Source organism: Salvelinus fontinalis, chromosome 9 (assembly GCF_029448725.1).
Source record: "Salvelinus fontinalis isolate EN_2023a chromosome 9, ASM2944872v1, whole genome shotgun sequence".
Taxonomy (NCBI): domain Eukaryota; kingdom Metazoa; phylum Chordata; class Actinopteri; order Salmoniformes; family Salmonidae; genus Salvelinus; species Salvelinus fontinalis.
The window spans coordinates 14,335,522-14,351,208 of record NC_074673.1 but is presented as its reverse complement, the minus strand read 5'-3'; the positions used below and the strand labels follow the sequence as shown (position 1 = coordinate 14,351,208).

The following is a 15,687-nucleotide window of genomic DNA, read 5'->3' as shown; positions in this document are numbered from 1 at the left end:
ACAACTCAGGGGCGCGATAAACGTCATCAATTTGGGGACCAGGCGTGTCCGTATAGCCTCTCCCCAATTTAGTGCACTAGTAGGAAATCGTTAGATAACTCCAATGCACCAATGGCAGACCCATGCATTGTCACTCTACTATGACACCCAACCAGTCTCCTCCCACCACAACTCTCTCCGATGACAACCCCATGGGGTCGTATGGTTTAAAACTCGCTATCTAATTAGGCTTAGCTAGACATATCAAACATTGTCGGTTACAGCAGAGGGAGGGAAATAAGAAAGGCACAGGTAACACACAGGTGGTATTGACAATTTCTATTTGAGGAAGCTGCGAAGGGGGAAATGATTAAGACAAGCAATGGAATACTCAGCAGGTACTCACACTCAAACCATAAGGAGGAAAAACACAGAATGTAATGAACAACTTTTATTGTATGCTCTGAATTTTAAAAAAACACACAAAAAAACAGTCCACTGAGGCCCACAGGAGAGGTCATCATGCTGGGTTTAGAGACAAAACACGTGGCTGTGACACCAGAGACTTAGGAAAAGTAACCCAAATAAACAATAACCTTTAAGTCTGTATATTAAAGATCTTGAAGTGCAAACAAACTACCCACAGCACAGACATTTCAGTAAGTTATTGTATCTTTGTTGCTTTGGGTCATGATTTTGCAGCTTCTGATGTGCAGGACCCTCATGCAGTGTTCTGTGCATTTGTTTTGTTACAACCCAACATGAAATGGAGACAAAGGACATCCCCCTGAACTAGGCACATGATCCTATAGGTGCATCTCAACTATTTCCTTGATTCCTTATGTCCTCCCTCATTGTCTTCTTCACAAAGCACATTGAAGCATAGGATCTTCTCCCAAAGTGTTTGGAGAAAGATGCAAGGAAAGAGTAATCAAGTCAATACAGTTGAGATTCATCCCATCCCACCAGCCATTCTACATTACCACCCTACATCCTAGACAAGACGCCTCTAAGACACTTGTGAGAACTTGAGCATCCCCCATCCAATTGAACATGTTATTGACTTTTCTGCATGCCTCGATAAGGTGCCAAATGAGTTTTTGGACAGAGTATCTGAACAAATTACAACAAGTGACATGCATGACATGTGTAACATTGCCAAAATAATAGGAAGAGAAAAGACAATTCTATGCTGGACTTAAACACAACTTAACTAAATTAGACGAGGGTCGTATGTAGATGTTTGGTATTTTTTAAAGTTACCTGAAGCTTTCAAAAGTTAAATGGGGGAAACAAACACTTTCCACTACAGTGCCTCAATGCCAGGGAATAACTATCCTTCAATGGAAATTATCAAGACGTTCAAATTTTGCGATGTTGACATTTACATACTTCTGAATAAATCTAGTACATTTTCAAATGAAGGAGCGCCTAGTTCACCAAATAGCACTGTGCAGTTAACATGATAACATTATCGTAAGTGTCCCCAATAGCACCCTATTCCCTATTAAGCGCACTACTTTTGACCAGAGCCAAGTAGTTCACTATATAGGGAATAGGGTGACATTTGGGACACAGCCATATTGTCATCCAGTTAGCAGAACTGGAATACATCCTCAGTATACACAAATTAACAAAAAGACACCTTTATAAAACGACTTCAAGAGTAAAAGTGCAACTGTGTGTACCTTTCTAATACTCAGTCAAAGTTCATCATTTCCCATTAACCAACCTTTACCCAATTTGTGCCCGATCATTCAAATCCTCCAAAAATTGCTTCAATGTTGCTAAGTAACTAATGCCTATTTCGCTAAAACCAAATGACTATGCAACTCGTTCTAATATTTTACGTACTTAACTCAGTAATTCTTCTGCCATCACTTGTGTAGCTGCAGCAGGCTATCAACCACCATGCAGTGCCATGACAGAGTTAGTGGCATCGAATCAAGAGCTTAGTCAGGACATGGTTTCTCTGTCAGACATCTCAAGTACTAAGCAATGTTGGTGGGCAAAATTATTTCTGGCATTCCTGTTTGATAGAAATGGGGAATTCAGGATGAGGTTTTAACCAATTCAGAAGCAACTGCCTGGCAAAAAAGAGGTAAAAGTGAATAACCAACATTTTTGTAAGTTCCATAGAAAGGTTACAAACAAAAATGTAACCAATGATAAACTGGGCCATTTGTCAGGAAGAAGCATACTTAGATGGCTTGCTTTAGCTAGCTCTTGTAGATGACGCTAGAAAAAGAACTGTAGCAAAAAGCAGCATTATACAACTCTAGTCACAATACCAGGAGCCCTTGGGTACAGGGCAATATACAGAACATTTTAAAATAAAGAAAATTAGTTCTGACTTATGCGCCATTACTGACCTATCCTTCCCTATTCCTAGTTACGCATCCAGAGTTAAACTATATCACAAAACCAGAAGAATAAAGCAAAGTGTTAACATCTAGCACCATCTCTATCCTCCATACACTACAGTGTAGAATGGGAGTAATAGACAATACAGATGATTCCTTGTTGGTTTAAACCAGAATTAACAGAAGACTGATAAAGCCCTAATAAAAACATCTAAAGTAAGAGCTGGAAGTAAATGAAAAACAGAATATTGACAAAAAGGTTGAGAATATTTAGCAAAAAACCACAAGCTCTGCCATTTAGAGAAGTGGGATAAATAGATGCCTAGCGTACTAGGTATGGTATGTGTAGTATACACGGAAGTAACTGACGGACCCCACTGACTATTTTTCCGCTGAAGTTATAACAGGATATATCCAAACAAATAAACCTATGTCAGTGCTCCTCAGTTGGAAGGCTCATGTATACAGCCTTCTACACTTAACAGAATATCAAATACAAGTTTAGGAGAAAATGAAAAAAAAATCTAATTGCTAAAAAAAAAGAAATACGGACGTCCCTCTGAAATATGATATTTATACACAATTAAGCCACCTGGAAATAGTTTTGAAGAGATCATGACATTTGTGTTTGACATATTGCATCATTTCCATTGTTAAAAGATATGGAAAATAAGTTGCATTCAAGCAGTCTAACCCAGTGCTGGTGACAAATATACAGCTAGTACATCTTCCTTCCTTCCTTTAGTCAAAAGTAGCAACCTAAACTATTTTTAAACATGAGGTGTTGCAATTCTGTTGATCCGTCCTCCAGTTGTATTACGCGGCCACCTTGTTATCCTTCTGGAAGGCAAAAAATGTAACACTTAATTTTGATTACTTCACTGTTGTTAAAGTTATGTACAAGTGCTTAAAGGTAGTGATGAGGGAAAAACAAATCAAATAGTTACATATCACAATATTATTTTTGGGCTAGTTGGCTGTACCTGCGCCAAAACTCCAGTATTTTTCCTTCATAGCGTGTTCTCCATCTTTAAATAGGGAGCCAATTTGTTTTCAGCACTTTTATTTCCATGATTGATTAAAACTCATTGTCATGCACTCTCTGCAGCAGACATATCGTGAGCAATATGCCTGAAACATCAAATCGCAATGAAATCACAGTATCAAATCGCAATACATATAAAATCGTGAGAATTACAATACACATTGTATCGGCACCTAAGTATTGTGACAATATCGTATCTTGAGGTCCCTGGCAATTCCCAACCTTAATACGTAACAAACATATACATTACCCTGTACTCAAAGTTCTCTGAGAACTCCCGTCCTCCCTGGCTTGTTCTGTTGTATCCTCCCCTGTAGCCGTGGCCTCCTTGGGGGGGGCCGAAGGACCCTCTGCTGGCCGAGCGTCCCCTGCCCCCGCGGAAGCCTATGCCGCCCCGGCCACGGTAGCCCCCACGGCCCCGACCCCCGCGCAGAGGGATGCCGAACGTCTCCGAGTTCATCCGCCTCTCCTCGGCCCAGGTCTGCCTCCGCTCCCTGCCAATGAGAAAATGTTAGACGCTCAGCTGTGGTTGGACGAGGATGATGACAGTGCCTTACTGAATCCACAATGGACTTGTATAGTACATGGAAGTATGTGTATCAACAACGCCACATTGTATAGTATCAAAACATTAGCATCGGATAGAATGGATCTGAGAGAAGACAAAGACGAACCGTGGGAAACCAGAGCCGCCTCCAGATCTTTCTGCAGCTTTCCTGGAAAACAGAATAGAATATGGTTATTATCACGTATTGGGCATGCCCAAGGGAAGAAAATAATGTATTGTTCATTCTCAATCATGTGCAAGATAAAGGAAAAAAAGAGGTAACTGCAATAAAAGCTTTGGGATGGATATGGGCAGCTGTAGCCTACCTGCTGTCATCACAGGAGATATTGTCGAAGAAAGACTTTGACTTGTCATAGTATACGTTAGGCGTTAGTGCCTCTCCCCCTTCATCAGCGTTGCCCTCGCTGTTCAGGGTCTCCACCCCGGAATCGCCCTTATCCTCCCCGTTCACCACTGCCTTCTCTGGCTTCTCAGTCTTCTCATCTGTAGGATAACATTGAAGGTCAGACACTCATGAAAAATAAAGGAAGTTTCAAACTATAATTTACTCTCAATAATATAAAGGATAAACCACAAGTCAGACACGTTTCTTCAATATAGCCCATTACATTGTGGCAGGCACACATCCACATAACTCGAGACTATCCTAAAATCAGTCTCTTTCATCTCTATCTTTTACCAAGTGTTGGTGTTGAGTCACGTGACAGGTCCCCCATTTTTCGACTATTCTCCGGTACCTTTCAGTTTGAGCTTGCTGTGGAACTCTCTGTCAATCTCCTCCTTGTTGAACTGGGCATTGGCACTCTCAAAGTCAAAGTCCTTCTCGAACTTCATTGGCCCGTCTCGGCGCACGTTGAAGTGGCCCCTGCCGCGGTGTCCGCCACCACGACCACGCCTCTGAGGTTGGGGGCAGCCAGCTGGGAAACAGAGACAGAAGAGACAATATTAGCATATAACACACATAGCAATCACCACAAACAATACAATTAAATAATACCACAAAATGAGTAGAATATTAATAATAAAAGTGTGCAGACATTTCCACTGCATCCTAGGCTAGTCGATGAGAGCACACCCAACTACCCCAGGTATAACCATATACACACACTCGACAGAATAAAGCACAAATGGCTTGCCTTCCATCACAGACTTCAAAATATTAAAACCCTGACAGATGTGACAAATTCCAGCAGCACATAACCATAAAGTGTGAATAGCATTACCCATCAAAACACACTACAAACCCACACAACATATTATCACCAAGAATTTGGAAAATAGAATTACTAGAACACAACTTCGACTAAACAGAGCAGCCATCGCCATCTCATTACTTCTATTGACATGAAGAGCATGTCAATCTGTGCACAGCAATACAGACAGTCGCAAGCAACGGACCATGTAATGTAACCAGCTATGTAACCTACTACAGCACACGGGATGTGTACATTAACATGGGCTCGACGGTTTGAGTAGAAGTCACTAGGGCATGCAGAGTCTGAATAGGCGTGGAGCTGAGCTCAGAGGACGGTTAGAGCAGAGGGGGTCAGTTAACCTGCTGGCCGTTGACTGGCATCCCTGCCTTCACCTGGCACCTGCTGCTCAGACTCTGGTCTGGGTGCTTTCTGGCCCTCTGTGCCTGGAATGGTACGGTCCTTCAGTTTAGAGAGCTCGGATCAACTTTAATAAAGAGATTTAGCCCAACACTATAGACTCCTACCTTAGAAAAAGGCACAATTGGTTCAAATGCAGAACCTCTGGAACAGAACGTTACAATCACAACATGACGGCTCATTTTAGGTTTTTACAAACGCCCGCTATTGTGTTGCAGTCCCCAAAATATAAAACATACAGGTAAAGCGTCCGATAGGTCTCACCTGAGGAGCTAAAGATAGAGTGCATAAGCCCTGCAGTGGAAGCCCTATCTACAGCAGTGGTGTGGTGTTGATGAGAGATCGGTGCATTGCGGAGCGCAGGCCAGGCCTGGTTACTGCGGGCCCCACTGACAGTCTCACCGGTCCTCCTGGGTTCACCCCCATCCTGGATATGGTGGTGGTGCTGCTGGGCCTTCTGGTGGACGGGGCCGGCAGCTGCAACCGAGGGGGCCGTGCGGCCGGGAGCGGGACTCCTGCGGCCCAAGCCAGGGGCCGGGGGGCCCGACGGGGTGGCCTGGACAACCTGCTCTAGGGTGGGGCTCTTCCTCAGAGGGTCCAGAGAGGGGCTAGTGCGGACTGGGAGAAAAGAGGGGTTGGGGTTACACAACACTGCTGAGACATCAATTACTCAGCACTGGCCTGTCAAGAGTCAGATTTACACTACCGTTCAAAAGTTAGGGGTAACTTAGAAATGTCCTTGTATTTGAAAAGGCGACTCCGGGATGCTGGCCTTCTACACAGAGTTCCACTGTCCAGTGTGTGTTCTTTTGCCCATCTTAATCTTTTCTTTTTATTGGCCAGTCTGAGATATGTCTTTTTCTTTGCAACTCTGCCTAGAAGGCCAGCATTCCCGGAGTCACCTCTTCACTGCTGACATTGAGATGGTGTTTTGCGGGTACTATTTAATGAAGCTGCCAGTTGAGGACTTGTGAGGCATCGGTTTCTCAAATTAGGCACTAATGTACTTGTCCTCTTGCTCAGTTGTGCACCGGGCCTCCCACTCCTCTTTCTATTCTGGTTAGAGCCAGTTTGCGCTGTTCTGTGAAGGTAGTACACAGCGTTGTACGAGATCTTCAGTTTCTCTGCAATTTCTCACATGGAATTGCCTTCATTTCTCAGAACAAAAATAGACTGACGAGTTTCAGAAGAAAGTTCTGTTTCTGGCCATTTTGAGCCTGTAATCGAACCAACAAATGTTGATGCTCCAGATACTCAACTTGTCTAAAGAAGGACAGTTTTATTGCTTCTTTAAAATCAGCACAACAGTTTTCAGCTGTGCTAACATAATTGCAAAAGTGTTTTCTAATGATCAATTTGCCCTTTAAAATGATAAACTTGGATTAGCTAACACAACGTGCCATTGGAACACAGGAGTGATGGTTGCTGATAACAGGCCTCTGTACATCTATGTAGATATTCCATTAAAAATCAGCCGTTTCCAAGTGCATTTCTTTCAAAAACAAGGACATTTGTAAGAGACACCAAAATCTTGAACGGTAGTGTTGTTGACAACAAACCTACATAATACAGTGTGTTGAAGACATGCAGGTTACATGTTGTGAAAAGCATGATGTTATGTTATTTGAGAAGACATTCTCATACTGATCCACATTCTAGTTTTCCAAAGCAGTAGAGATTGACCTCATTGTGCTCTTCACAAGACTATACACAGGCCTAACATACATAAGTGCCACAGTGGTTTCCTTCTTTTACCTTTAGATACAAGGGTAGTAGTGGTACCCAGAGAGCGTGAATCAGTGGGGAGAGCAGCGCCAATAGCACTGCTCTGAGACTGGGGTGCAGCTGAGCTTGTGTCACTCCCAAAGGAGGAGGGGACTGATCTTCCTGTATGGAGAGGAACAGCAGGTGTAGAGTATTTAGGGCGACGGCACAAGGTGGAGAGTCCTCTCGATAGTATACGTTCCAACTGGCCTCATTTCATGATTTGGCGAGTTCCTGACCTGTGATCCTGATTGATTAGCATCAGTGTAATAGAGCAGACATGGTGAGTGGTACTGTCTAATTGAGAAACTACATAGTGAGAGTCTATTTAGTGTGAGAGTCTATAAAGTGTGTACTATGTCCCTTCTTGAATGTCTAATAAGTGTAGGGGAGACAAGGCAAGTGACTGACAATAGTGGAGCCTACAGTCCAACCTTCCTCTGCTCCTGTGGCATGTCCAACCTGATCCATGGACCACATAAAGACCCACAACACTTGGAAAGCATGCAGGACTATGTTCTTTCCTGACAGTTGGCTTAAAACGTAGACTAATATCTACCTGCATTTCACAGGTAGTTGACTCAATGCATAGCATTAGCACACATTTGCAAAATGTGACTGACAAACACTTAACAGGACTAATAATCAGCCTTAGAACACACTTGACATTAGTAAAGTATAACTGATAATAGACCTTGAACACGTGACATTAACTTAGCTAGCGATCATTTCCTCACCATATCCAGGCCTCGTGCTGCTGTGGCTCTTACCGACACCAACGGCGCCAAACTGCGGGGACACCAGGGGGCTGGTGCTGAACTGGTTGTACGGGGGCACCGGGGCTCGGTTGAATAGGCCATAAGAGCCCACCGACTGAAATGATGCTGATGCGGCAGCAGGAGCAGGCAGAGGGGCCGATCCCATGGACGACTGGAGAGGAGAAAAAGGGTGATCAAGTCAAATATCAGTACACAGAAAGACAACTATATTGCTTTTGTATAGTGGAATGGAAATGCAAATTGACAATTGGCTGATTCTTTACTTTTATTGAACGTGTCTTTGTTTCACATGGGTGTACTTGGGATATTTAATTTATTTTGGGTTGGGAGAAGCTGCCCCTACCTGGACGATGGCCGGGTCCTGAGGGAGAGAGCATGTTGGCTTGGGCGGCTCACATACAGTCAGGTCCTTAATGTCACTGCCTCGAAAGATGATGTACTCAAAGATCTCATCTCGGGGCGGGATGGGCCTATCGGTGGGCCGATCCTCTGTGCCAAAAGAGCGAACTACGGAGGAAACACAAAACATACAGTTAGCATAAGCAGTGACATCAAATTTAAGTTTATTGGTCATGAACACAGATTGCAGGTGAAGGGAAATGCTTGTTTCTAGCTCCAACAGTGCAGTAATACAACACTACACACAAATCCTCAAAATCAAAACATTTATTAAGAAAAATCCGAACGACCAATGTCAGAGTTTGAAATATATACACGGTGTACACAACAATAAGAACACCTTCATATTTTTGCTCTATCGACACACACAGCAGCCAGAAAGTATTCAGACCCCTTGACATTTCCACAATTAGCTACGTTAAAGCCTTATTCTAAAATGTATTAGATTCAATCCACACAAACACCACAAAGCCAACCAAAAACAGGTTTAGAAATTTTAGCAAATATATATGTATTTTAAATACTGTAACTGAAATATGACGTATTCAGACCAGTACTTTGTTGAAGCACCTTTGGCAGCGATTACAGCCTAGTCTTCTTGGGTATGACGCTACAAGCTGTTTCTCCCATTCTCCTCCACAAATCATCTCAAGCTCGGTCAGGTTGGATGGGGAGCGTCGCTGCACAGCCATTTCAGGTCTTTCCAGAGATGTTCGATCAGGTTCAAGTCCAGGGACATTCAAGGACATGTCCCGAAGACACTCCTGAGTGGTCTTCGCTGTGTGCTTAGGGTCTTTGTCCTGTTGGAAGGTGAAACTTCAACCCAGTCTGAGGTCCTGAGCAGGTTTTCATCAAGGATCTCTGTACTTCACTCCGCTCATCTTTTCCCCGATCTTGACCAGTCTCCCAGTCACTGCCGCTGAAAAACATCCCCACAGCATGATGCTGCCACCACACTTCACCGTAGGAATAGTGCCAGGTTTCCTCCAGACGTGACGCTTGGCATTTCCTCAGACCAGAGAATCTTGTTCCTCATGGTCTGAGAGTCCTTTAGGTGCCTTTTGGAAAACTCCAAGCGGGCTGTCATGCGTCTTCAACTGAAGAGTGGCCACTCTACCATAAAGGCCTGATTGGTGGAGTGCTGCAGAGATGGTTGTTCTTCTGGAAGGTTCTCCCATCTCCACAGAGGAACTCTGGAGCTCTGTCAGAGTGACCATCAGGTTTTTAGTCACCTCCCTGACTGCTCAGTTTGGTCGGGCGGCCAGCTCTAAGAGTCTTAGTTTGGAACCACCATTACCATTTAAGAATGGAGGCCACTGTGTTCGTGGACATTGAAGGCTGCAGAATTTTTTTGGTACTCTTCCCCAGATCTGTGCCTCGACACGATCCTGTCTCGGAGCCCCAAGGACAATTCCTTCGACCTCATGGCTTGGTTTTTGCTCTGACATGCACTGTCAACTTTGGGACCTTTATATAGACAGGTATGTACCTTTCCAAATCATGTCCAATCAATTGAATGTACCACAAGGTGGACTCCAATCAAGTTGTAGAAATATCTTAAGGATGATCAATGGAAACAGGATACACCAAAGCTCAATTGAGTATCATAGCAATAGGTGTCCTCCTTTGCGAGGCATTGGAAAAGCTCCCTGGTCTTTGTGGTTGAATCGGTGTTTGAAATTCACTGCTCGACTGAGGGACCTTACAAATAATTGTATGTGTGGGGTACAGAGATGAGTTAGACACTCAAATCATGTTAAACACTATTATTGCACAGAAGGAGTCCATGCAACTTGTGACTTAAGAAAAGTTTTACTCCTGAACTTAAGGCTTGAACGCTTATTGACTCAAGATATTTCAGCGGTACATTTTGTATTCATTTGTAAAAATGTCAAAAAATATACTTTGACATTATGGGTTAGTGTCTAGGCCAGTGACAAAAACATGTAATCAATTTTAAATTCAGGCTGTAACACAACAAAGACACTGTAAATAGGGCAGCAGTCTAAGGTGCAGGGTAGAGTACAGGTTGGTGACTGGCTAGTAACAGTGAGGGTACTGGGCGGAGGCTGGTTAGTGGTGACTATTTAAGTTGATGCACCTGTACAGTCTCCCCCTAGATGGTGGCGGGGTAAACAGCCCGTGGCTCGGGTGGCTGAGGTCCTTGATGATCTTCTTGGCCTTCCTGTGACACAGGGTGCTGTAGATGTCTTGGAAGGCAGTGTGCCCCCGTTGATGCGTTAGGCTGACCGCACCACCCTCTGGAGAGCCCGGCGGTTGCAGATGGTGCAATTGATACAGCCCTGCTGTAGGATGCTCTCAATGGTGCATCTGTAAAAGGGAACGGAGGGCTTTGGGCCAAGCCGAAGCCCTCCATTCCCTGTAGTCCAAGATAGCTCCTTGTCTTGGTAACATTGAGGGAGAGGTTGTTGTCCTGGCACCACACTGTCAGGTCTCTGACCTCCTCCCTATAGGCTGTCTCAACATCGTCGGTGATCAGGCCTACCACTGTTGTGTTGTCTGCAAACTTAATCATTGTGTTGGAGTCGTGCACGGCCACTCACTCAAGCGTGAACAGGGAGTACAGGAGAAGACTGAGCACGCACCCCTGAGGGGCCCCAGTGTTGAGGGTCAGCATGGCGTATGTGTTGTTGCCTACCCTCAACACCTTGGGGCAGCCCTTGAGGAAGCCCAGGATCCAGTTGCAGAGGGAGGTGTTAAGTCCCAGGGTCCTTAGCTTTGAGGGCACTATGGTGTTGAAGACTGAGCTGTAGTCGATGAACAGCATCCTTACATTAGGTTTTGCTCTTGTCTAGGTGGGATAGGGCAGTGTAATGGCGATTGTGCTGTCCGAACTGTTGGGGCGGTATGAGAATTGTAGTGGGTGTCGGCTAAGGTGGAGGTGATATGGTCCTTAACTAGCCTCTCGAACTTCATGATGACAGAACTGAGTGCTATGGGGCGATAATCATTTAGTTCAGTTACCTTCAATTTATTGGGTACTGGAACAATGGTGGACATGATGAATCAAGTGGGGACAACAGACTGGGATATGAAGAGATTGAATATGTGACCGACCAGCTCGATCTTACATAGCAAAATTTGAACGTTTTTTTTTTTATTGAATAAAAGTAGAGACTCCAAGCTAGAAAATTGTACATCATTACACTACAGTTGAGGAACAATGGGACAGCAATTCTGCTTTGAAAGTTGATAAACTTAGCCTTTGAATGTTTTGGTACCTACTGGAGAGCTCTTTGTCAACACCCATTCAGCATCGTTCACACCCTACTAAGCATTAGCTCAACCCATTTCTTTAAGGGTTGATCCAAATGTTCTGTCCTAACAGCAGCAGTCAAGCACCCAAGCTTACTGGCTAACGTTGGCTAGCTACTTCAAACACAAATGAGAGAAAAGCTCACTTACCATTTTACACACCCTATTGAAGTGGATACTTGCATAGTGGAGTCTTGTTAAGACATGTAGCTAGCTAGCTAAACAATGAACCATAATCCCAACTCATGACATTACTACCCTGCATGAAACTGCTGGTAGCTAACCAACCAGGTTCAAATGTTAGCTAGCTAACATTAGGCTATAACTAGAAAGGCAAATGGCTCTGAGATACAAATAATATTACTACACAGATGATACACAACGTTAGCTAGCGAGACAACTAACTTTAGCTAGCAGTACACTAACTAGCAATGAAAACGACTGTCAAAATTAGAAACGTGTAAAATCTGAAAATGTAGCTAGCTAGACTATCTTACCCCATACATCATGGATGGATGCTTCTTCCGGTCACGGATGCTATGGTTACCCTTAGTTTGAAGATATAATCCAGATTCCGTTTTTTTCTCCATCTCCTTAGCTATCATACTCAAATTCCACTCGAGTTCCACTTATTTCCAAAGTCGGTCCTCCAGAATGTGGAGAGCAACACTTCTCTAGTTCTAAAGCTGCATTTGACAGGAGTACCTACACATACTGACCAGCTCAAACAAACAGAAGTCTGCTACATGCCAGACCAATCTGAACTAATCTCTCAGCATGTCCAGCCCACTCATTATCTCAGCCAATCATGGCTAGCTGGAAGGTTGCTGACTTTTTCTGTGGCTAAGCCAACTATGCTAATAATTTAACAATTTTATTCATATTTACAGATGGCATACAAGTCTGTTATTAAGACACATGAAATTTCATATTCCCGAAGACATTTCTGGCAAAAAATAAAATAAAAAGTTTTAGTTCAAATGGCTCTCCTGTGAAGTGGTGATCTGCGACATATGCCTAGTTTCCTGAAACGAGTCACATTTGTCCGTAAACAAAAGTTGGACATCCTGTGGGTCGCTTACATACAGTACACAGGTTCCTACTAGGATCAGGAAGATTATTGTGTTAAAATTAGTGTTGCAGTTTTAGTTTCTCAGCCAGGTGAATGTTCAATGACATGAATCACTTTAACCCTCACAACCTGGAAACACTAACTGAAATACATAGCTAGTCTGATTTTGATCTCAGTTTAGCTACTAACTTGCTGGCACCAGTTTTCAAAGTCACATTACTCAGAACAGCACCACAAATTAGAGGCTGGCAAATTGCCAAAATCCAGCACAATCACTCCTCAACAACCTGATGTTGAGTTGCTTGTGAATGTTAGCAATGCAGTTGTCATGCTATGGCACCGTAAGTTCATCATATGGTAAGGTTACATGATACTCTCAGCATGTACTTAAAATAAACATGGTTAGCTTGCTAACTAGAAAACAAGTTACATCACCAGGTTGCTAATGCAGTCCGGGAGCTTAAGCACTTACAAATTCATAACATATTGTATGAATTGGAATTCGTAAAATATCATACGAATTGCAAAAAGATAATCGCAGGCCGTAACACATACAATACAAAATGGATGACATAGTAGTACAGTTTTCCGGGACCCGTTTTGTCTCCTGACAAAACTACTGGCTGAAATTATCATTAATGTCTATCTGTGGACACTACATGCCGCGCACACTACATGCCGCGCACACTGCCATTGCATTGAGGCAGCTAGCGCCGTCTCTGGTCAACACTCCAGCACAGTAGGTGGCGGTAATGCACCAATAATGTTGGATGCAAACTGGCGAAAAACCCCACAAAAGAAGAAGTAGGCAGCTAGCTTGCTAGGGGACACCAGTAGTGTCCTTTGTCCCAGTCTGCTGAGCACTGCTTTCAAATAAAATTTTATTTGTCACATGCTTCATAGACAACAGGTGTAGACTAACAGCGAAATGGTTACTTGCGGGTCCATTTCCAACGCAGAGTTAAATATAAACTTTATTTCTATAAAAAAATATATAAATAGCGGAATAAGGAATAAATACAGTAAATAACAAATAAAAATGAGTAAAAATAGCATGGCTATATATATAGGGAGTAGAAAATAACATGACTACATACAGAAAGTATCAGTACCGAGTCAATGTGCAGGGGTACGAGGTAATTGAGGTAGCCATAGGTAGGGTTAAAGTGACTAGGCAACCGGATAGATAAGTAAGTAGCAGCAGCATATGTGCGAGTGTGTGTAAGGCGTCAGTATGCATGTTTGTGTGTGGGCATATGTAGTGTGTGTTGGGGTGTCAATGCAAGTGTGTGGGTAGAGTCCAGTGTGTGCAAAGAGTCAGTGCAAGAGAGTTAGTGCAAAAAAGGATCAACGCAAGAAGCCCGGGTAGCCATTCGATTAGATATTTAGCAGTCGGGGGGGGGGGGGTAGAAGATTTTAGGGTCCTGTTAGTAAACAATGAGGTGTAATGGGGTCGTACTCAAAAATGTTACATAAAGCTTACATCGTTATTCAATGTTTGTTGGTTCCAGACTTGGTGCATTGGTACCACTTGCTGTGCAATTCTATAAATGTTACGGTGAAGGAAGTTGCTAGCTAGCTTAATGTTAGTGGTGATGCGTAGTGGGTGCGGTCCACAGATAGACCCCTACTAAATTATACAAAAGCTCTGGAGCATCCCTTTAAGCATTTACAAATTCTTAACATTTTGTAAGAATTGTAATTTGTTTAACTACTATGAAATTATATTAAGGGCTTCCAAAGTGGCGCAGCAGTCTAGGCACTGCATTTCAGTGATAGAGGAGTAGACTACAGACCCTGGTTCGATTCCAGGTTGTACCACAACAGGCCATGATTGGGAGTCCCATAGGGATGCGCACAATTGGCCCAGTATCATCCGGGTTAGGCCGTCATTGTAAATAAAAATGTGTTCCTCACTGACTTGCCTAGTTAAATAAAGGTTCAATTAAAAAAATAAAATAAAAAATGGATGACGTGGTGCACAATTTTCGGGGACCTGTTTTGGCTCGTGAGCGCTACATTCAAAGATACTGCTGCTGGCAAAAATTATACAAATCCTTTGAAGCATCACTTTAGCTAGCTAACTAGCTGGATAGTCAATTAGCTAGCTAGCTTGTTAGCTAACTAGACAACTTTTTCAGAACAGCAAGGAAACAATAACAATCCACAAGGTGTGAAGAAATTGCGTTTGTTTAGAGGCATCTATGTGTATTTAGTTGGTGCACAACAGTTCTGATACATTATTATTTGCACGAGTTATTTACCTTTTGCAAGTGCGACAGTCGAATTCTCAGTATCAATAGTGTAGAGGATCCCTTCGTAACGAATCTCGGCCTTCGAGATTAGGCTGATTTTGCTCCCGATATAAGGGGTTCCTCCACTCATGGTGTCTTCCCGGTCTTAGATGGCTAAATTGCCAACGATCTCCCTCCCAACTGAACGTTTCTTTGAATAATTTAACTTTGGCTAGCTCTGTTTTGTGCTTCTCTGACTTGCTATATTTTTGGTCCTCCACTACAATATGGCTACCTCATTTTTCATCGTCTTTCTAAACACGGGGGCTAACGGGAAATCAAAATCTCGCGCTTTTTCACCAAAGTCTGGAACATGTCTGCTAAATATAAACAATAATTATATAGCTTTGATTTGCAGATTAGTATGCCTATTTGATCCCTTCTATATCTTTATGATACATGTTTTGATGCACTACTCTACGGTGTCATGTGGAATGAAAAACGTTGAGGTGCAATATGCAGCGCAAATCTTCATAAACGTAGTATGGTGGTCCTTTCTTGAAATTCTATTTCTACATTTGAAACCCACGCGCAT

At 43.2% G+C, this 15,687-nt stretch overlaps 1 protein-coding gene across 5 annotated transcripts; it reads right to left on the bottom strand.

The window, feature by feature from the left end:
• Nucleotides 1-415: 415 nt before the first annotated feature.
• lsm14aa (LSM14A mRNA processing body assembly factor a) lies at nucleotides 416-15,604 on the bottom strand. Of its 5 annotated transcripts, none has more exons than XM_055933485.1 (11): nucleotides 15,123-15,604; nucleotides 8,455-8,618; nucleotides 8,070-8,262; nucleotides 7,324-7,455; nucleotides 5,833-6,186; nucleotides 5,511-5,594; nucleotides 4,693-4,872; nucleotides 4,261-4,438; nucleotides 4,062-4,103; nucleotides 3,638-3,881; nucleotides 416-3,182 (listed from the first exon to the last, which is right to left on the bottom strand). In XM_055933485.1, the coding sequence occupies exons 1-11, from the start codon at nucleotides 15,241-15,243 to the stop codon at nucleotides 3,159-3,161; spliced, it is 1,716 nt and encodes a 571-aa protein (XP_055789460.1). In that variant the 5' UTR covers nucleotides 15,244-15,604; the 3' UTR covers nucleotides 416-3,158. The 5 variants fall into 5 exon arrangements, with proteins under 5 accessions (XP_055789460.1, XP_055789459.1, XP_055789456.1 ...); XM_055933484.1 differs by having other exon boundaries at nucleotides 5,971-6,186; nucleotides 15,123-15,600; XM_055933481.1 differs by lacking the exon at nucleotides 5,511-5,594 and having other exon boundaries at nucleotides 15,123-15,597.
• Between the last annotated feature and the right edge of the window lie 83 nt (nucleotides 15,605-15,687).

Excerpts from the sequence above, each read along its gene's own strand:
- lsm14aa (XM_055933485.1), bottom strand. The coding sequence starts at position 15,243 with ATGAGTGGAGGAACCCCTTATATCGGGAGCAAAATCAGCCTAATCTCG. Across the intron at positions 8,619-15,122 it reads GACTGTCGCACTTGCAAAAG|TTCGCTCTTTTGGCACAGAG; the intron begins GTAAATAACTCG and ends TTTCCTCCGTAG. Across the intron at positions 5,595-5,832 it reads CTCTATCTTTAGCTCCTCAG|GCACAGAGGGCCAGAAAGCA; the intron begins GTGAGACCTATC and ends GTACCATTCCAG.